The sequence below is a fragment of the Eptatretus burgeri genome, chromosome 1 (genome assembly GCF_056783735.1).
Source record: "Eptatretus burgeri isolate ZD-2024b chromosome 1, Ebu_testis_v1, whole genome shotgun sequence".
NCBI classification, from domain to species: Eukaryota; Metazoa; Chordata; class Myxini; order Myxiniformes; family Myxinidae; genus Eptatretus; species Eptatretus burgeri.
Window position 1 is genome coordinate 153,692,027 of NC_140961.1, and position 23,152 is coordinate 153,715,178.

The window sequence follows — 23,152 nt, forward strand, 5'->3', positions numbered from 1 at the left end:
TAAATACCCCACGTTTATGAATGTGCTTACAACCTTCGAATCACGCGAAGTCATCAGCGACCCAAAACCTGCTCTTTAATCTTCATAAGTTTAGAAATCTCACCTAAGATGTTGACCTTTAGCCTATATTGACCTTTTGACCTTTTGACCTCAAAAACGACAGGCTTCTTCCTCATGACAAACTCTACTGGGTGGTTAAGCTTTGTGAAGATCGGTTTAAAATTGTTACCTGGAGATGACAAACAGTCAGACAGACAGAATAACAAAATCGACTGACCAATATACTTGAAAATTCTTCGATTTTGCAAGTAACAAGAAGAAGACATTGTGCAGAGCACTATACTTACAAAATATGTAAAACAAATTTGACCTCAAAAATAATTGGTGGTTGAATTCAGTGACCTGACATGTATATCCTCATCAAATTTCAAGTCAATTCCATAAAAATTTAGGATTTTAGAAATATCACCTTAGTTGTTGACCTTGGGCCTATGTTGACCTGTTGGTCCATGTTGACCTCAAAAATAATTGGCTGGTTGAATTAATTGACCTGGAATATAACTTCTCTTCAAATTTCAAGTTAATCGGATGAAAATTGAGTTTTTTTGATGTACCACCTTATTTTGTTGACCTTTGGCCTATGTTGACCTTTATGTCTTTAATGACCTCAAATACAATTGGCTAGTTGGATTTATTGACTTGAAATACAATTCCTCTTCAAATTTCAAGTCAAATGGATAAAAATTGTAGATTTTAGAAACCTCACCAAAGTTGTTGACCTTTTGACCTCAAAAGCAAATGCCTTCTTCCTTATAACAAACTCTACCATGTGGTGAAGTGTCGTGAAGATTGGTTTAAAATTTTGACCTGCAGGCGACAAGCAGACAAACAAACAGACAGACAAGCCGGTAGGCGTTGATGGGTCGCCAAGCATGGAAACTATAATATATAGAGCAAAATGGATGTCATATAGCGGATAGGGAATCACCTTAAGATTATGCAAATCAAATCTCATCCAGTTCCATCGACTGATAACTACTCGGTATCCATTTGAATGAAAAGTACCGAAAATGCGGTTTGAAATCAGAAATCCCCAAAGTTCGAGGGGGTGCTGTGGGTGAACAAAGATCTAAATCGAAAATTCGGCTCGATCATTTGTGCACAATGTATTCCAGACGATTAGTGTGAATTTTCATGACCATCCGACCATTACCCTAGGAGGAGTAGCATTTGGCGCGAAGACACCTCCAGCTCTCGCATATTATCGATTTTTGCACTAATTGACCTTTGACCCCTGACCTAAGCGAAATCGGTCAATATGTCCTGAGGCAAAGTTGTAGTACTCATTGAGTGCCATTAACCTGCAAAGTTAACTCATGCCAACTTCCCTTTCACTCACACCGCATTCCCTTCCCCTCACACCGCATTCCCTTCCCCTCACACTGCATCCCCTTCCACTCATGCCGCATTCCCTTTCCCTCATGATACCTTCCCTTCCCTTCACGCCATCTTCCCTTCCACTCACAACGCATTCCCTTCCCCTCCCGCTATTTTCAATTCCACAGGTATAACATTTTTATATCCCTCTCAACTAACTCTCATATGTGTGTGTGTGTATGTGTGTATGTATATATATATATATATATATATATATATATATATATATATATATATATATATATATATATATATATATATATATATATATAACAAATAAAACAATATAAAAAACAAATATATGTGAGAGTTTGTTGATATATAAATCTATTTTTGTGAGAGTTTGTTGAGAGATAGTCGACAGGTTTTTTTTTAACCTCAAAAATAGCATCTGAGGTTTGTGTCGGAAGCTCTTCAATCATAAAGACTCATTTAATTTTGAGTTTATGCTCTGCATTACTTTTAATTATTTTCAGATCCAAAAGAATTTACAATTTCATATTCCAGATTACGGCCTCAATGTTTGCAGTGGACACTGTCAATGATGTTTGCTATTCATGAAATAAACAAGGATAAAACATTACTTCCAAATATTTCGGTTGGATATGGAATATATGATACCTGCTTTTCAACTCCAAAGGTCATGGAGTACGGTCTGAGAGTGATGAAACGGAATGTTGAAATCGATGTTGCACTTGAAGGATTGTGCTCTCCACTCGTGATTGTTGGTCCATATTCTTCAGAACTTGCAAAATCATTAAACAATCTCCTGAAATTATTTTCAGTTCCACAGGTAATTTTTTCTGCAAATAATTTTATAATTCTGGAAGATCATTCCTGTTCTCTGAATAAACATCAAATTGATTTTCTGGGACTTTGTTGAAATGATTCACACACTCGTTCAATGTCTGTTGCACTTGTGTTTCATCGACCGATACTTTTCTGTTTCTGACAATTTCCGGTCTCCTCAATAAAACTCAATAAAAATATGAACGATATTTCTTGTAGCACTCTCTGATACTAGTCCACAAATGTGAATTCTTTCCATATCTTGTACGGAAATTACAGTGAACTTGTGTGTCAGATCTCTTTTCTGAGCCATTCAATGCACATCTTATTCTTGCCTATGGCAGTTTGGCTGCCAGGGAGCTATCATTTTGTCGGGGTATGACTATGCCGCTGATGATGTGCCCTTCTACCAGTACACTGGCACTCATTTCACCAACCTTGGAAGGATGACAGGCTGAGTCAACCCCACCTGGTGTTAATTCAGCAGCCATTTGGGCTCAAACTCAGGACCCTAAGATCCCTGGCCAGACACACTAACCACAAAGCCAACACCAGGCATAATTCGATGCAATGAGCTTTCTCCAGTGGTCTCGCCATTTTTTTCACATTAAACCAACAATCCTGAAAAAATATATAACTTTATGATTTTCTGTATCATATATAACAAAGGGTATCATTGTATCATTTGTGCCCTGACTCTTTGGGCAGCTGTCTGGCTCCTGCACTTGTCCTGGTGGAGATATGGCAGTTAGGAGACAGCACCATGCATGTTCTCCTATAGCTCCATGCTCCAGTTGTTATGCATGAGCTATGTTCCCTTCACCATGTGCTTTTCCCATTATTCCTTGGTTCTTCTGGAAGGGCTTGGGTGTGTTTGGTGCCAAGGGAGGAAGGTAAGTTTTGTCTTGTAGTTTGTCTTTCGAGATTTGTGTTATCCAGGGTCTTTTGTAATGTATTCTCATTCCATCTATTCTCTGTGGAACTGTGTGGGGCTAGGCAGGAAGGAAGTGACATCTGCACTCCAGCTGCTGGCTTGCCCTGACTCTTTGGGCAGCTGTCTGGCTCCTGCTCTTGCCCTGGGGGAGATAGGGCAGTTCGGCAGCTCCATGCTCCAGTTGTTCTGCATGAGCTATGTTCCCTTCACCATGTGCTTTTCCCATTATTCCCTGGTTCATCTGGAAGTGCTTGGGTGTGTTTGATGCCAAGGGAGGAAGGTAAGCTTTTGTCTTGTGGTTTGTTTTTCGGTTGTTACACAGGATGCGGTGAACCTGGTGATACGCAGGATGCGGTGAACCGGTTGAAATGAGGTAAAGCTTATTGGATCTGTGGCATTCACGCTGAACTTCTCAAGGCTGGTGGGAAAGCTGTACTCGTGTTGTTGCATGTAGTTCTTTGATCTACCTTGAACGCAAGCATCATCCCAACTGACTGAAAGAGCGGCCTTGCTGTCCCTCTCTGGAAAGGGAAGGGTGATCGCCAGGACTGCAACAACTACTGAGGGGTGACACTGCTCTCAGTGCTGTCAAGGTCTTTGCTCGGATAATTATATATTGATAGGGACAACAAACATCTGCGTGAGCACCAGCCATTCCAATAGGAGAGTTGCACGGGTGAACAGTTCAAGTCGGGCAATGTGCACCACCTTTTTGTCCACTTTCATTCCTTCCTGTAACCATTCAAGTGTGCACACCTTGTCTTTTCTACTAATTGAGGCCTCTTCAAAGAACACCCCATCTTGCTTCTGCTCTGTCATAGCTCCAACTGCTTCTGCGTTGTCACAGTTGATCCCATCATTCTTCCCAGTGGTTAAAGTAGTTTAGAGACTCCTCATGGTCGGGACATCCTTTTGTCCTAACATTTGGTCATTTTTGGTACCTTTTTTGCAGCTTTATGGCCTCATAGAGCACAACCACAGCACATGTAGTGCACGTAACCGAATTCTTCCTTATTATAACCACGTACAGGCTACCCAGTACTTGAAACGGAAGTATATCTTCAAAATTACCTAATTTGTGTATTATCCCATTTTCCCGTATTTTACCGTGATACCCACTCCACTTAAATCAACATAAAATAATTCCCCCAACAGGCTCAGCATGGGGATCCGAGTATGTTAAATTACATAAAACTCTGCTTCAAATGGTATCAAATATATCTTTGGTATATTTTTTGGAAGGTTAGGCATATTTTGGGGCTATCTCACACAGACTATTAATGCCATGGGAAAGCCGTTTTAATTTAAATCCTAAACCAACTGTCACTGAGGGCTCCCCCATATGCATTCCTTCGACCTCCTCTCGATCCATCCTTATCGTGCCCTCGCACTCCAGTGCAATGCCTGAACCCTCATTCATTCTCTCACACCCCCAGAAGTGCGCATTCTTGCCGGCACGCATGGAGCATGCAGCCACGAATCCCCCCACCAGTGGTTCGGCATGCACCATAGTGCACACCTCGCTGAGCGGTGGTTCCATTTCCCTCTCGAACGTTCGTGCCATGAACACAAGTAAGAACAGTGGCTCATCCTCACCCATGCACTCACCCTAACCCAGCACGAACCAGGCATTTTTGATGACTCGGTATGTCTGCTCACGTCTTGCTAATGCATGCATCTTACGAGACGACCGCAACATCTCCACCACTCTGACCAGTGCCGTTGGTCTGGGCTTGAGTTTGGACAGCATGCCAGCAAGATTTACCCCCCCCACCCCCCGCACACGTTCTTCCTCACTCACAGGTACATACACACCCCCATGGAGAGTCCCTGTGACAACCCTGTGATGTTCTCACCTGTGGGGTCACGTACTTCCTGCATGAAACTGTCCCCATACGTGCCCCAATCTCCTCTCTTCCCTATCTGTTATCAATAAATACATTTTTGCGCACCCGCTCCATCAATAAATTACGATCTCTCTTGCGTTCTGCTTCTGTTTCCACTCCCTCCCATGGCTAAATCTCTCCCTCAACCTGTAATGGCACTGGTCCCAGTGTTCCCTTTAATTTATCCCTGACCTGACCAGCTGCCATCACGCACTCCATGTGCTGCACAGATGCCACGGTCTTTTTCTCCATGCCCTGCTACTCACGCGCTGTCACATTTTTTCTTCCAGGAACTGCCTTTGTTTCCATCCATTCAGCTCATCTGCCAGCCACATTTGTGCCAGGAGTTGCTTAATGAAGTGGCCCATGGCTCGCTGCACTGGTGGTGCTAACTCATGATTCTGTGATGGGGTCTCTCCATTTTCCACATTTTCTGGGGGATTGGCAGAGGGTTGGGGCTCATTGTCCACACTGAGTGCATCTACTGCACCCCCCACTGCTCGCTCTTCCTCAACATTGCCCTCCAAGATAAAAGGTTCCTCACATCCTCCTCATGCCTGGTGTTAATTTAATGGATAAATTGGTGGGCTTGGGATCCTATGGTCCTGAGTTCAAATCCTGCTTGGATATTGAATTAATACTAGGTGGGGTTCACTCAGCCTGTCATCCTTACGAGGTTGGAAAAAATGAGTATCAGCTTGCTGGTATCCTACGTCAGAGTGGCGACCCATCCAGGATTGTGCCCAATAGCCCAGGAGACTGCTTCGGCAGCAACAACGCTCTGCACAGAGTATGGATATCCTCCTCAACTAAACCCACCTGGACCTGCCTGTCTTAGTCTACCCAAGCTTGCACAGATAAATAAATCCAATTTTCACCCTATCTGCTTTTTTATTATTTATGGGTGGACTAAATTCTCCCCAGGTCCGAATCTCACTCCTGACACCAATTGTTGCGAATCCGAGGTTCCGTGGTTCCCATGAGGGGAAGCACTCAGGTTCCTCCTGAATGCCCGGCTCTGTAGGCTAACTGGTCATGGATAACTCCATGGCCCGACAGGTTGCTAAGCAACCACAAACATCAATTAACTTGCCATTCTTATGGGGATCCCTGTCTGACACCATTTACCTGGTGAGCTGATCCAATCGATCAAGAGACTTGCCCTCAGTACGTAACTGTCGATATATTCAAGTACTACACAGTGAAAACCGTTGGCACACATTGGCTAATGAGAGCAAATCAATTGGGGTAAAATGTCCTGTCTAACAATAATGCAGATGTTGCTGCACCAATGAAGGAAAGTACACAACAAATAGGTTATGATGAACAATTAACATGGGTTTATTCACAAAGTGGAAAGCGAGGAAAAGCATGTGGCTAGGTAAAATAACAAGGATATATTTACAGGGACATCCATTCAGCAAGGACGTGCAGCATTTGTTTGGTGTGCCAAAAGACATACATGACATAGTTAAGGTACAAAGAGCAGAGGTACCCCAATCTCTCTAGCTCAGTGGGATTGCCCCACCGGTGGGGTGTAGCAATATTTTGGTGGGGCATGAAGATTCAGAATTAATGAGTCAATATATGATCGCTTTCATAGCTTTGCACTTTCAAATTTTCAAAAGTTTGAAGCTGCAACTGATGCCTCATAGTGTCATAAGTAAAAACTGCTTCACAGCTCCCTTGTTAGTTAATCCGCCGATAAGGCGTGCCCTTGATCAATTCAATGCTGTTACGTCACTTTGACTCGCTTTTCATCAAGGGGAATTCCTTTTATGAAATCTATACTGTAGTGTCTCCAATCATGGTTGGGTGTACGATTTTTTTTGAAAATCAAAGTGGGGCATGGGACAAAAAAGGTTGAGAAACACTGATCTAGATAATATAATCTGAATTAATTTAACATCACAGGCACTATTGGATTCATTCCACAGAAGGGTAGATCAGAGAGAGAGACAAGAGAGGTTGAGGCATTGGTAACCTTGCTTACCCAACACTAACACATGGGCACATGCTTGTCCAGAGTGAGGATGGGGGAGGTGAGGAGTAAAGGGGTGTTGAGATACATGTTAAAGAGGTGCAAATGGTGTGTGGTGTCATTGCTTAGTTTAAGAATGGACAGGGAGTGAATCAGTAGTCACTCTTAAAGAGTATTTGGTTGGGATTGGCCCTCACTGATAGCTCTTTGTGCATCCAGAATCGATGAGTTGGATAAGAGAAAGAACTATATTATGTCTGCCATTGCTGGCCGGGGCCCCTCACTCCACACTGTGCTTAGACTGGAGAGCGCTCTGACCGCTCGCTTCCCCAGCGTTCCTCTCCATTCTTATATCAGATTGCAACATTCAGACTGCAACAGATTTTCTTGAGGGTGGAACGCTCTGCTTTTTAAGCAACTCAGGAGGGGTGGAGTGTGGTGGGGGTCAAAGTTGATTCCCCGCCTGTTATAGGTGTGGTTGTAAGAAGCAATGGTCACATGCTGCCTTCTTTGGTCCGATCATGGTGTGTCCATTGGCCAAGATATGCTCCAATGTGACGTCACCCTCTCCGCAATCTTGCTGGTTTGGAATTGTCCTCAGTACATCTTGGAACGTGCCACAGGCATAAGTTACAGAGTTAATATGGGGCCATGGTGTAGTGATCCCCATTTGCCGCCTGAACATCTAGTTAGGCCGTGGATGGCATGCTGGATAACAAGGTGGTCCTTGCCAGAAGAGGAGTGGTATGGAATGGTGAGCGCACACTTGCAGCCATATGTACAGGCTCCGTTCTTGGTGGAGCTGGGTTTGGGTGCGAGTATGAGCCAAAGGCATCCTTGGGCAAGGTGAGATGAAGGTCTTGAGGTGCAGGAAAGTGGTTGAGGTGGTGAGGCATGCGGAGGTTGTTGTAATTGTTGTCGGTTTGAAGGGGTGCTGTCAGGCAATGGCAATTTATGCTGTGGGTCAAGGCTGGAAAGACGAGCTTGAAAGTTGAGTTTTGAATGAGTTGGATTTAAGTCCGAAATGTGTTTGAGGAGGCTGTGTGGTTATTGCTGTCACTTAGAGAGAATTGCTGTGAATAGGCTGTTGTGGTTGACGTGGCAGTTTTTTTCTTGTGCGCAGATTCAAATGTGGTTTTGGTATGCATATGCAAATGTGGACGTTAGCAGTGTTTGTAAATCAGAGATGGAGGATAAGTGAGAAAAACCTAACCAATCTAATCCCTCAGCGCATATTCCTTTTGTAACCCATTATACACAATAGAAGACCCTACCAAGAACATATAATAATGAAATAACTGACTCGGGAACATTGTGAGCCATTGCCTTTGGGGTCTCGGTACCCAGAACCATCACAGTATTATCAGACAGTTAAAACTCTCATCACACTTTGCATTGCATGGAAATCCATTAAATCATGCATATCTTACCTTAAATTTAACAAGTCCACCACCCAGCATGTACACCCCACTTACCACTGAATCAATCTATTATACAAATCATCAAACGGTTATTTATAATGGTTTGGCTTATCTAGAATTGGAATTACAGATAATATTGTCATCGTGCACCATCCATTTGTTTGAACATCCGTCCATTTGTCTGTCTCCTATTTTGACTTCTCTGGCCAAACCGCTTAGTTGATCCGGCTAAAATATGGCAGCAATGGGGATTGCAAAGTTTGTTCCGGTCACACAGCTTTAAGTAGGTCAAAATTGCTGACAGTAAATTTCTTCCAAAAACCTCTTCTCCAGACTTTCCAGTCATAATGCTACCAAATTTTGGGTTACAACATTAGGCCAGTATAGGGATGTTAAATTGTGGTGGTCATACCAATTGCATGATCGTAAGTGTATCAAAATGGCCAACTTATTCAACTTTTGGGAAAATCGCATTAATTCCTTCAAAAATCTTTTTCTCCAGACCCACCATTCAGAATGCTAACAAATTTGGGTTTCAATATCAGGACAGGGCCGTGAAGTTAAGTTGCAGAGGTCATGGCGCTCACATGACCGGAAGTGTTTAAAAATGGCGGACTTTTTAATATTTGGGGGAAATTGCATAAATTCCTTCAAAAATCTTCCTCTCCAGAGGGCCAGTCAGTATGCTACCAAATATGGGTTACAAATTTAGACTTGGGCCCAGATAAGCTGCAAATCATGTGGTCCTACTTTTCTACAATCCTACACTGTCTCCGAGCAACCAATGAAAAAATGTTTTTTTTAAAATATCTAAAATAATATGTTTAGATAAATGTTTCATTTATAGTATTTCTACTATCTATGTTGCGTTTCACGAATTATATTTGGTGTCATTTGACCTTCACAAAAACTTGTTTCAATCTGCTAACTGTAGTTCCCTGCATTAGTAAATGTCTGACTAGCTTTATGACTTGGTGAAAATTTTTTGGGCCCAGGTATGCTGGTCTGTAGCGTTTGGCTCTCTGCCTATTTGTCTGTCCGTCTGCTTTTCACACAATTTTTGGCCACAGTTTTTAAGCAAGCGTTTTGAATTTTTTTTGTGTGTTTGTAGGTGACCGGCCATGGACAGCAATGCTAAAATTTTTTGACTGATTCTTCACCATTGAGAGATAGGACCAACAACTATATTTCATGATTTCTCAAAACGTGGACGGGTTCGGATGAAACTTGGTAGACATGTTGGGTGTGCAACAAAGACTAAATGATTCAATAGACTAAAATAGACAGGTTGGATGTGTGAAAAGTACGATTTGATTCAATTTCTGTGAAGATGCGAATCCAGATCCGGATCCAGATACAATAATTTTTCAAACGATTCTTCACCATTGAGAGACGGTGCCAAAAACAATCCATAGCATAATATCTCAAAAAGTTGTGGATGAGTGATGACAAAACTAGGTGGATGAGTTCGTTAGGTGATGATAACAAGCCGATTCGATTTTTGTTAAGGTCCAGATTCAGATCCGACCTCTCAGTGGAATACAAAATGTGAACTCTTCATCCTCGTGGAGGTATGCGCTCTACCGAGTGCCGTTCCATTTCACCAAGTGTCACTGTTTGAGTGATTTATTTTCCATTATTGATATCGATTTGTAATTCCAAAAAAGAAACTGAAGTGTGAGTTTGGTTTTCCTTTTTTGATTTGAGTTAGTTTGGATATAATATATCATCATGAAGCTAATCAAGTACAAACCAATAACAATGAATCAAAAGATGTTTCCAAACCTCTGCACAGTTGTTAGTTTATTCCTTCACAATCAGACCTCGTCCTTTCATTGTAGTTTTTCAAGCATTTATAAGTTACATTCATCGGCCACTGTAATACTACCTGACAAAGGTTTCTAACTGCATTCTCGACTTGCGATGATGAACATCATGTGACAAGGGATTTTGTTCATTTAGGGATCCAGTAAATGAATGGTAATTTATGATCTTTGTCTGGAACAAACAGTCTTCTCGATTTAGAGTGATTTATATGGTTTTGCATCGTCTATTTTATTATCATTACTTATTTTTAAGGTCTTTGGGGGTCCAATCTGAAAGGCCAATTCTTCCAAAAGTGTTTGAATGTGGAATGATTTGCATACACTGGATGTGCAATATTATTATTTGCTTTGTCAAAAACACACACACACAATTCAAACTTATGGAAATAGAGAAACAGGCCACATTCCAATGGTCTTTTCCAACTCCAAACACCATGGTGCATAATGCTTGTGATAAATTACATTAAATTTTCTGCTTTCAAACAGTTTCAACTTTTACAACACGATATATATATATATATATATATATATATATATATATATATATATATATATATATATATATATATATATATATATATATATATATATATATATACATACTCTACCATTATTGATAACACCAATTTCTTCCTTTTCAGATTGGTTATGGAGCTTCCTGCAAATGCCTGAGTGAAAAGAAACTATTCCCGACGTTTCTTCGCACATATCCAAGTGATCTCAACTTGACATCCGTTGTGGTTCGTTTGGTAAAACGTTTTGGATGGATGTACATGGGTGTGTTGAATATTGACGATGAATATGGTAGGAATTCAGCTGCTCAGTTTATAGATGAGGCAGAAACAGAACATATCTGCTTGGCATTTCACCAAGTTTACCCACAACACTACAAACAGAAGCATCTCCATCAAATAGGTGAGAAAATGAAGGGTTGTTTTAAGTGGAACTAACGATGCTTTCTGTAAAATATTCATCATCTTTGCAGAAAATTATAATTCAGCAGATGAAAATTCCTCTAACATTTATTGTGCATGCAATCTCTCTCTTTCTCGTCCTCTCTCGTCTCCTCTCTCCCTCTTTATTCCTCTCTCTGCCTCTCTCTTCCTCTGTCTCTCTCTTTCTATCTCTCTCATTCTCTCTCCCCCTCTCTCCCTCTCTCTCCCTCTCTCTCACTTTCTCATTCTCTCTCTCTCTCTCTCTCTCTGATGTGACATACTCTTTGCAGTATATTGTTGCTAACAAAGCAGCTTCCTGAGCAAAAGTTAGTGGTTTGCTGAGCAAAAATAGTGCCTGGGTGGTTTGCCATTGCCTTATCAGCATTTCTTTGGGGCAGGAATTTGGAATTTGTTCATAGTACTTGCCTACTCTTCCTGAAGGACATTGTGGGGTCGTTCATGTCCACCAACTGAAGCTTGAAGATAGGACATCCGTTTTACATCCATCCGAGGGACGGTACACACATTGATGAATCGCCCTGCCTCTGAAATACTGGGATGACATTTTATAGCCGGGTCGGGCTCGAGGCCAGTGTTCATACATACATCCTGGCCATCCTGCCAGCACAAGACCCTCTTTAGATCCCAAAACAATTTCATCAAAAGGCCAATTGCTTGTGATGCTAATCCATATATTCTAATAAATGCCTGTGTGTGTAGGTGTGTGCGTGTGTGTGTGTGTGTGTGTGTGTGTGTGTGTGTGTGTGTGTGTGTGTGTGTGTGTGTATGTGTCAGTGTTTGCCTCCTCCATCACTCCAAAATTATGAAACCGAGCAGCCTGAAACTTTTGTGCATACTGAGGGAACTCCAAGGAAGTGCCTGAGTGAAAATTGGGTGTTTGGGTATATTAACACAGAAAGGCTGGAAATCTTTCCAACCTAGAAACATTTCAGCAGTCATTTTAACTATTACATCTTTGTCTTAAATTTTTTAATTTTGATATAACATTTAATAATTAACATTTTTGTTTAAATAAATTTTTTATTTCAACTTGAAACTTTTATTTGTGATCACACCTCAAACCAATAAAACAACGTGCAACGAGAAGGGCACTTGGTCGAGCACATTCCTCCGCCACACAATGCCTGATCCATGAGAACATATCGGGCCCATACATTTTTGAAACATCATGCTGTACAGTACGATATCGATTTTGGGCCTATCGATGGTGAAGAATCACTCAAAAAAATAAATAATTCTCGTATCTAGATCCGGATTTGGATTTTCACCCAAATCAAATTAATTCGTCCTTGCCACACACGTAACCTGTCCACTAAGTTTCATTCGAATCCGTCCACAACTTTGTGAGATATCGTGTTATATATTAGTTTAGCCATATCTCTCAATGGAGACGAATCACTTAAAAAATTCTCGAATCCGGATCGAGAATCAGATCTTCACCAAAATTGAATCAATTCTTCCTTGTTGCAAACCCAACTTGTTCACCAAGTTTCATTCGAATCCGTTTGCAACTTTTGGAGATATCGTGCTATATATTGGTTTCGCTCCATATCTCAATGATGAAGAATCACTGAAATAATTATCGTAGTCGGAATCAGATCTGGATCTTCACCGAAATCTAACCAGTTGGTCCGTATTACACAAACAATTTGTACACAACATTTCATCCAGATCCGTCCGCAACGTTTGAGATATCCTGCACACAAACAAACAAATTTAATTGCTTGTTGAGCAAGGAATTGCCAGAAAAACTTTGTCATATCTCCATGATCTCTGAAAAAACAAAAAAACTGGAAATCAATTTGGTTATTATAAGTCGATAGTGCTGTTGTTTAATGAGTTATAGCACTTAGTTTGGTCATGATCATAACTTGGAAGTCAATCGGACTTGAAATGTCGTTTTTATCGCAATTTGAAAGTTTTGACCCGACCCCCCTGACATTCGACCCCGACCGCTAAGAAGGGTGTTGGTGTGACACCCCAATGATACATATGGTTGGATGCAGTAATAGAAGCTGCATATTTTGGATTTAGTTTGAAATTGATATGACCATTTTAGCGGACGTTATTGCCAAAATAAGAATTTCGGTTTTTCGGTGACCTTGACTTTGACCTTTGACCCAGATTCACCAAAAGTGACAAGTGTCTAAGTTGGACCAAGGCCGACGATTTACTCAGTTTGATCATGATCGCTGAAACGGTGTGGCTGCTACAGGGTAAACAAACACAAACAAACAGACAGACAGACACACAGAATGACACACACACAACCGACCAACATAATTGCCGAAATCCAAAGGATTCCGGCAATTTACAAACAAACAGACAGAAAGGAGTGAAAATATAACCTCCTTCACCTTCGGTGGCGGAGGAAATAAAATGTTGACATTAAAATTTTGAGTGACTGTTGCTCGTGATTCAGGTGAGCTTTATGCAGTCCTATTTTTTTGGGGGGCAGGGACCAAATCAACAGACATGTGGAGAGAACTAACAATGCACACATTCTTCCTGGGCTTGTACTTGTCAGGTCAGTGCAGATCAGATCTGTGACTTGCTACAAGTATCATGTAAACCTGCGCTTACCTGTTTCATGGTCGAATTGATGGCGAATAAACGTTCTCCCCCACCAGGTTTACTGGTGAGGAAATGGTATGATATGGACACCAAGCAGGATTAACAACAAAACTTGTCAAAGGGGAGAGGAGCTCATTGTGAGCCAACAGCCATCCATATCTCGTGCCCAACTGTGTCTGAGGATATCCTCCTGCAGTTTGGTTACTTTTTTTAGGAGGTTAGTGGCAGGATTTGTGCCCCCGCCACCATAAAACCCTTCTTTCTGCAACACACAAAAACGCAAAGACAACTGAAAAGCCACTCTGTGGGAGGACCTCCTGTGCAGCTGCCCTCCGCAGGGCAGCTCACCATATGACAGGATTGGGGCAAAGCCTTGGGACCCCCATTCTGTGATGAGAGGAGGAAAACCACAGGGTAACCTTCCTGGAACAGATTGCGGCAGTGTGTGTCGAGGTGGTGTTGACGTGTCATCGACCAAACGGCGGTCTCCTTGGATTAAACTGAGGTGGTCCCTTCGGGAGGGTGCCTGGAATTTCCTATCCCGAAGAGAGGATGATCACCTGCCTCTGTTATCATCTGAGCTCAAATGTTTGAACATCGATATTGCAGCACTCTCTGAGGTTTGGAGACCGGAAAGTGATGAGATCATGGCTTGTGGTTATACCTACTATTGGTCTGGTCGTTCGGATGTGTTACCATTTGCAGGGAGATGCTGTAGCTGTGTCCAATAAGCTTATTCCAATGATAATTGGGGTAAAACCGGTCAACGAGCATATTATGAGACAAAGTATTTGTCACTCCTTAGGTGTCGTTTCTCTGGTCTATGTTTCTGCTCCGACTGAAGTGAGTGATCTCACCGTGAAGGATGCATTCCAAGCCTCGCTTGAGTTTTTCGTTGATCGGTACCCCAGGCGAGAAACTATTCAAGTCTTTGGGGATTTCAATGCATCGACTGGAAATTATAGGGAGTGTTATGCGTTGTGATGGTCCCCATGGGTCTGGAACTGTGAACCAGAACAGCAATAAGTTCCTTGACTCTGCAAAAAGTCATGGCCTTGCGGTGGCTGGTTCATGTTTTCAGAACAGACAGGCTCATTGCTGGCCTGGGTATTCCAATGCTGGTGTTGTGGCAAAGGAGATTGACCATGTGCTCATTGATGTTCGCTGGAGGATGATCCAGAGCTGCAGCGTCTACCAGAGTGCTCAGTTCCTCAACACTGATCACAGGCTTGTGGTAGCAATGCTGAAGTTGCAGCATAAATCCGCAGAGAATGGTACCATCCCAGCCTAGGCTAGATGTTGGTAAGCTCAAGGACGAGATGGTAGCTGAGGAGTTTGCGAACAGGCTGAGTTGGGATTTGGGCGGTCTGAGTGCTTTGGGCAATCCTGTAGAGTTGTTGTGTGCCTTCAAGATCATGATCCTTGATGTTGCCAGTGGATGTCTTGGAACTCACCGAAGGGCAATGAATAATTTTGTCTCTCAAGGGACACTGGACACCAATGACAAGTCACAGGGCCAGGCTGAATGGCAGAGCTGAGCTGTTCAGGGAGTTGAGGCATAAAACTGGATGTGCTCTGATGGTGGTCAAGGAGGCTTATGTGTGAGGAATCTGTGAGGGGGAAGAGCATCACCTGTGGTCAAGGTCAAGTGATTCTCATCCTGCTTACAGGGGAATTCACGCATTGCATTCCTCAAAGCCTGTTCATCGGTGAACTGCATTTTGAGTGGAGTGTGGTGGGCTCTTGTTAGAGGAGTCCGAAGTGAAGGCCCGCTGGGCCTGTTACGTTGAGCGGCTGTACCACACTGATACACCAGCTGTTGATTTGGATGTCAGAAGTGTTATTATCCCGATTGCTGACCCTCTAATCAACTGTGATCCACCTTAGATTGTGGAAAACAGCCTGTGGTGAACCGTTTGAAATGGAGTAAAGCACTTGAGATCCAAGAAGGTCAACGATTTACTGGATCCTTGCACTTCCTGGACTCACCAAACGCAGATGCGAGTTTTGGCAGGGGCTGCTTGCAGTCTATGTTGATCTCTCCAAAGCATTTGATTCAGTGAATTGGGATGTCCTCTTGAGGATTCTTGGTCTTTGAGGGATGCCACCAAAACTGATCAATCTGATGACAGAACTATATTCTGGTACTGAGAGTGCTGTGAGATGTGGTGGTACCATCTCTGACTTATTTCCAGTTGTTACTGGAGTTTTTCAGGGGTGTGTAATGGTCCCTGCACTTTTCAGCACTTGTATGGACAGGATTCTCGGGAGGATGTCGGAGAGATCAAGCTGTGGTGCATCGTTTGGGAGTGTCAAGATCTCTGACCTTGATTTCCCAAATGATGCATTCGTCTTTGCAGAGACTCAGGACATCCTTTTGAGGGCTCTTGTCATACTGAATGAGAAGTCGGAGCTGCTGGGATTATGGGTTTCCTGGGTCAATACTAAGATCCAGTGTTTCATTGACATCTTGGATGCTGCTATATTGTCTGTATCTGTTTTTAGGGAGGCTATTGAGGTCACAGAGAGATTAAGTTACCTTGGTAGTGGTATTCGTGTCTCTGCTGGCCGTGAGCTTGAGGACAACAGACAACTGGGTCGGGCCTGGGGAGTCAAGGATTCACTGGATCATGGGGTGTGCTGCTGTTGGTACCCATGCAGGAGGATTAAACCTTGTGTCTTCAGGTCCTTGGTGCTTCCAGTCTTGCTCTACGGATGTGAGACTTGGAATCTAACCAGGTATCTGAGATGGAGACTTAATTCCTTTGATACCAGGTCTATTCAGAGAATCCTTGGCTATCACTGGTCATACTTTGTTTCAAGACTCAAATGAGACTCAAATGTGATTTGTTTCCTGCACAGTCTGTGAGCATCAGCTGCGGCTGTATGGTCATGTGGCTCATTTTCCTGATGCTGATCCTGCTCATCAGATTCTCTCATTGAGGGAGCCTGGTGACTGGAGGCCAATGGGCTGACCACATGCATTGAGGTTGCAGCAAGATGATTGGAATCTCAGGGAGATGGGGATGGTCCAGGCAATCTGCCACGGGGATGGCCAGACAGAGGGCCCTGGGGCACAAGCGCAAAGTGGATAGAGCAACACACTGCTTCTGTGCGTGCTCACATACCTGGCCTGACCTGAGGTGATACCAACCGGTCCTGTAGCAGAATCCGTCGAAGGTCATGAGAAACATCTACACCCTCTCAGGTGCAAAGGACGCAGAGTCCAAGAAGAGTTTGGTTTGATTGCATAGGGTGTGTCCAGAGAACAAATGTTTGGGGCCAAAATATTTTTAACAAACACAGATTTTAATGCATTGAGCCTTCTCACATGTGGAGTCACCTGCTTTGCCATTTGAAGAGAGGGGAGGGATGGAAGAGGAGCATACACCAAAGACAGACTTAACAAAGCATTACCATGTTTTATAGGAATGAGACAAGTTTGAAAATTCAATCTTGAGGTTGGACAGATGTTGTTTTCTGATTCTTCTGAGAGTTGACACACACTTGTTGTGGCTTTGTGGAATGATTTGAGATTTCCTTTGGTTGTTATATTTGTTCCCTGTTTGAGATGTTGCTATGTTTCCTTCCCACACTGAATGCTGCATTTCCAAGTTTGATACACAAAATACGATGACATAAATACGATGACACGAGGGTCTTTATTTGCGACCTCGAAGGTCTCCAAAATCTGTCATGAGTTATTAGCAGCTTCCTCCATTCTTTCACAATTACATGAATTGGATGAATTATTTTGATTGCATGAAGGTTTGTCTTTCATACATCCTTTCCCTCTGTTTGAATGGAAATGTCTTATTTGTGCTGCTTGCATAATCTTTTTTGCAGGAAATATCTTGTCAAAAACAAAAGCAAAAGTGGTATTTAACGTCTGGCACTACAAAGACGTAATACCAATTGTAGAGGTTCTTCAGTCATATAATGTGAGTGGTAAAACTTGGATCGGAATTCTTGATTCTCCAATCTTCAAAACACCTGGGTATTCAAGCATACTTGCTGGTACGATTGGATTTGAACAAAGTGCAGGACATATTCCAGGCTTCTACGAATTCCTCATGAGTCTCAGGCCAACATTCATGGATATTGTAAAGGAAACATATAATAATCACAAACTTAACACAATAATTCGAAGTTCAACAAAAGAGTTACAGAAACAGTGTTATTTAAACGCAACAATTCAATCTAAATTTCTGTCGATGTCAAACCAGAATTGTTTTCAAAATGTGAGTATATCCATATCTTATAAAATGTGCTCAAAAATGTTAACGTCATACTGTTGTCTACGCAAGATTGCCAGAACACTGATGTTTTTCATGTAAATTTTCCATTCATAAACACCATGAGTTTTTAATTACCCTGCACTCACGAAGCGATCGGTAGCATACGTATGTATGTCGTATGTCGTATGTCGTACGTATCTGCATTTAGGAGCGTGCATTGAAAACTGTTCAGTAGACGAACTTGAAACTTTACCACATGTTGCATGACCATGTGATATAATAGTCACTCTTTTGGGGTCAATATCGGTCAAAAGGTCAACATAAGCCAAATTTCTAAAATTGTCAATTTTCATCCTATTGACTTGAAATATGAACATCATTTTCATATCAACTCACTGAATTCAACCACCAATTATTTTTGAGGTCAACATCAGCCAAAATGTTAACAGAGGTCGAATTTCGAAAATTATCAATTTTCATCCAATTGACTTGAAATTTGAACATCATTTTCATATCACCTGACAACCAACAATTATTTTTGAGGTCAACATTAGCCAAAAGGTCAACATAAGCCAAGTTTCTAAAATCCTCAATTTTCATCCGATTGACTTGAAATTTGTACAAGATTTGCCTATCAGATCAATAACTTCAATCACCAACTATTTTTGATGTCAACATATGCCAAAAAGATCAACATAGGCAGGAATTCTAAAATTGTCAATTTTCATCCGATTGACTTGTAATTTGAATAGCATTTTCTTAAAAATGACCATCATGTGTCATGTGGTCTGGAAGCCATATTGGATGAAAGAAAAAAATAACTTTAAAAGCAAAAGAGTTGGCTCGCACCAAGTCTTTTTCCAGACTGCTTGGGGTATGTATTCGATGAATACCATCTCGTTTATTGAAAGTAATGCTGCATTGAGTGAATGTTATTTTTGGGCTTATGAAGCAATGACATTTGTACTCGCCACAACATATAACAGCAATGCTAGGATTGGGAGGATTATCTAAATCTCTTTACATGGCATCAAATACTCAACGTTGACTCAGATGTGAACCAGAACCTCACATCCGGAACCCGAACACATCCTTAACCCAACCGAACCCCATCTCTAACCCTCACATACATAACCCCTAAATCCCCCAATTTTTTGTGGATTTCTGTGATACATCTCACATAGTATAATTGTGGATCATCAGGGAAAAATCCCTTTTTTAATTTCTACTGGTTTCCCTGATAGATCTCACATAGTATAACTGTGGATAATCAGGGGAAAATCTCTCTTTTTCCAGTTTTCAGAAATTTGGGGTTCTTGGTAAAAACCGCTTCTCAAGTCTCCAATGTATAACCACATTCCTGTTCAGCCTCCAAGATAGGTATCATATTGTGAGTTATCAAAACAAAACCCACATTCCAAATTTCCAAAAATATATCCATCTTTCCAAGTCTCCAAGGTAGATCCCTTTTGAAATTTTGTGGGTTTCCATGATATATCTCACATTGTGCAACTGTGGATCATTAGGGAAACCTCACTTTTTCCAATTTTCAGAAACTTGTGGGTCTCCAATGTAAAACACATATTCTGGCTCAAGGTAGAGCTCCGGGTCTTCAATATAGGTCATGCAATGAGAACAATCAAGGTGGAACTCTTTTTCCGCATTTTGTAGGTCCAAGGTAGAACTCTTTGATTGGGTCCTCAAGGTAAAACTCGTTCTGTACGTCTCCCAATTGTATCTCCGTTGCCAGGTCTTTGTCACTCACAAGGTCTTCAACCAAATCAATGAACTCACTTGTCATTTTATAAAGAAGTTTCTTCGAAATTTGTATTACTGATACAATTTCCTGTGAGAGAAATTTTCTCTCTCTCTCTCTCTCTCTCTCTCTCTCTCTGTCTCTCTCTCTCTCTCTCTCTCTCTCTCTCTCTCTCTCTCTCTCTCTCTCTCTCTCTCTCTCTCTCTCTCTCTCTCTCTCTCTCTCTCTCTCTCTCTCTCTCTCTCTCTCTCTCTCTCTCTCTCTCTCTCTCTCTCTCTCTCTCTCTCTCTCTCTCTCTCTCTCTCTCTCTCTCTCTCTCTCTCTCTCTCTCTCTCTCTCTCTCTCTCTCTCTCTCTCTCTCTCTCTCTCTCTCTGTCTCTCTGTCTCTCTGTCTCTCTGTCTCTCTGTCTCTCTGTCTCTCTGTCTCTCTGTCTCTCTGTCTCTCTGTCTCTCTGTCTCTCTGTCTCTCTGTCTCTCTGTCTCTCTGTCTCTCTGTCTCTCTGTCTCTCTGTCTCTCTGTCTCTCTGTCTCTCTGTCTCTCTGTCTCTCTGTCTCTCTGTCTCTCTGTCTCTCTGTCTCTCTGTCTCTCTGTCTCTCTGTCTCTCTGTCTCTCTGTCTCTCTGTCTCTCTGTCTCTCTGTCTCTCTGTCTCTCTGTCTCTCTGTCTCTCTGTCTCTCTGTCTCTCTGTCTCTCTGTCTCTCTGTCTCTCTGTCTCTCTGTCTCTCTGTCTCTCTGTCTCTCTGTCTCTCTGTCTCTCTGTCTCTCTGGCTCTCTGTCTCTCTGTCTCTCTGTCTCTCTGTCTCTCTGTCTCTCTGTCTCTCTGTCTCTCTGTCTCTCTGTCTCTCTGTCTCTCTGTCTCTCTGTCTCTCTGTCTCTCTGTCTCTCTGTCTCTCTGTCTCTCTGTCTCTCTGTCTCTCTGTCTTTCTGTCTCTCTGTCTCTCTGTCTCTCTGTCTCTCTGTCTCTCTGTCTCTCTGTCTCTCTGTCTCTCTGTCTCTCTCTCTCTCTCTCTCTCTCTCTCTCTCTCTCTCTCTCTCTCTCTCTCTCTCTCTCTCTCTCTCCTTCCTTTTTGGTCTTGCTCCTTGTGCTCTTTCCGTGCTTTGCACCACCCAGGTTTTTGCATGGCACTCACAGTCCACCATCAAACTCCTTCTGGTTAAACTACTTAAATCCAGGATTACTGCTCACCTCCACTCATTCTTTTCTCTTTTTTTTCTACCTGTGCAACCCACTTCCACATTCTCTTCAATCTTATTCTTCCTTCCATGTTTTCAAGACAGCTGTTCACCACCATCTCTGATCTTCTTCAATCCAAAAGCATGATCTTTTCTACCCTCATTAACCCCCTCCCCCCAAACCGCATCCCATTCCCTCCTCCTTCCAAATTCCGAGTTTCCCTCCAGAGAGTTTCCTTCTGCATCCATGTTATCCATCCCAAGCATCCTCTCCTGCCACCCCCGCCCCATTTCTCCACCCCACAACCATTATTTGTCCAAGTCTACCTCTATCTCAGCCTTCAATGCTGATGTTGGTATTTCCCCCTCTCTCAACTCTTCCTTTTGTCCTGTTGTGTTCTGATCCGTTATGTATACTATTTCTAGTTCTTCCACGAGCCTCAACTGTATACAAAAATAGTCTAAAGGTCTAAAGGTTATGTTTGAATAATACATAATTAATACAGGTGCTCATGGTCAACCTGTGTTTTTTCAGTTTTATATACACAGATATCAAGTGAATTGGATGAAACGTGACGATTTTTGTGTGACCTTTGACCTTTTGACCCATTTTTCTCAAAAAGAATAGAATTCTAATTTGTGACAACCTATAACAGGGGGTTAAGATTTGTGAAGATCAGAGTAAAATTGCGACACAGAGGTGATTGACACCTCCAGGTCATCTTTGGGTCTCTCATTCTTTCACTACAGGCAGGTCAGTGGTCTTTCTGTCTTCTACCATCTCCTCTACGCCCCCCCCCCACCCATTCGCTCTGTCTGAGATATGTCTCCGCCATATATCTGCAGGGCGCTCAAGGTCGGCCAGCAACGCCCTTCTGATAAAACTACCAAAATCAAGAATTACTGCTCACCTTCACTCTTTCATTTCTCTTTTTTCCCACCTTTCAAACAAACTCTCAGACTCTCTTCAATCCCACTCTTCCCCCCAGGTGTACAAAACAGCTGTTCACCACTATCTCTTATCTTCCTACTTCCAAAACCACGATCTTTTATACCCCGCTAATCCACCCCAAACCCACCTCATTCAAATTCCCTGCTTTCCTTCCTGAAAGTCCCTGTCGTGTGAGGACCTGAACGTCTCTGTCGTGTCCATCTTGTTTACCCTGTGTATCCTGCCCCATCCCTCCATTCCACAGATCTCATGTCTCTGTTTCACATTTCTTTTCCTTCCTCTCTCACCCCTCTTATCTCCTGCTCCCCTTGGTGTACGTTCTGTGTGTTAGCTCTCATACGAGCCTCGACAGTGTGTTCAAAAGACAACCAGAGTTGAAATTTTTCTGTGTCCAAGTTTTTGGGGTTCACCCATTATTATTAGCAAAAACTAGCAAAATGCAAAAACTATGGCTCTCAGGTGGAATTTGTTTTGAAAGCCATTATTAGACATATTGGCCAATGTATATTCTAAGTTCCAGTGAGTTTCAATGTTTCGCCTTTGAGATATGAGTGCCAACACATTTCGGTCAGACGGACAGAGTGACAGACACCAACGCTGATTTCAACGGTTTTCGTTAAAAAAACACTCAAGAATGCGGAAATGGGCGTTGCTGAAATTTGGAAGATATTACCTCGACATATAAAGAATTTACTTCAGAAACTTGCAGCCGATTTTGTCCAGTAGAAGCTGAGAAAAGAATTTTTCGTCCCCGTGTTAAAGTTGCATCCAGAGAAACCGCTCCATCTAAAGGAAGGAGCGCTTCATGCTTCCCTTGATATTATCTTGTAAATTGAAACCGGTCCATCTATGTTCACCTTGCCGAACTATATTGCACTGTTTGCAGATTGGAGATACCGTGATCGCTTGATGAGTGTTATCCGCACTGGGACTATTGTTGATGGACGGATGCACGCACGCAGGCAGACATGCCGAGACCGAGCTCCTTATATATCACGGATGACCGACAAGATTTTCCATTAATATAAGAGCCTCAGTCTTCCCCGAGTCTAAATTGTGGATTAAATTAATTGTTTGGGTCTGGCTTGAACCAGTCAAGTTGCATTTATGATTAAACTGTGAATATTTACACATAACAATGTGTATTGAAGTTTTAGTCCATTATAAATGTTATTATTCCCAATTTGTGAAACGCTTTTTGTTTTTCCGTTTAATGGCAATCGTCTTCG

The 23,152-nt window shown here is 42.3% G+C and overlaps 1 protein-coding gene across 1 annotated transcript; it reads left to right on the forward strand.

The window, feature by feature from the left end:
• Window positions 1–1,952: 1,952 nt before the first annotated feature.
• Window positions 1,953–22,946, forward strand: LOC147035784 (extracellular calcium-sensing receptor-like). The gene is made up of 3 exons (XM_085869462.1): window positions 1,953–2,230; window positions 10,916–11,189; window positions 22,810–22,946. The coding sequence occupies exons 1-3, from the start codon at window positions 1,979–1,981 to the stop codon at window positions 22,944–22,946; spliced, it is 663 nt and encodes a 220-aa protein (XP_085725588.1). The 5' UTR covers window positions 1,953–1,978.
• The last annotated feature ends 206 nt before the right edge of the window (window positions 22,947–23,152 follow it).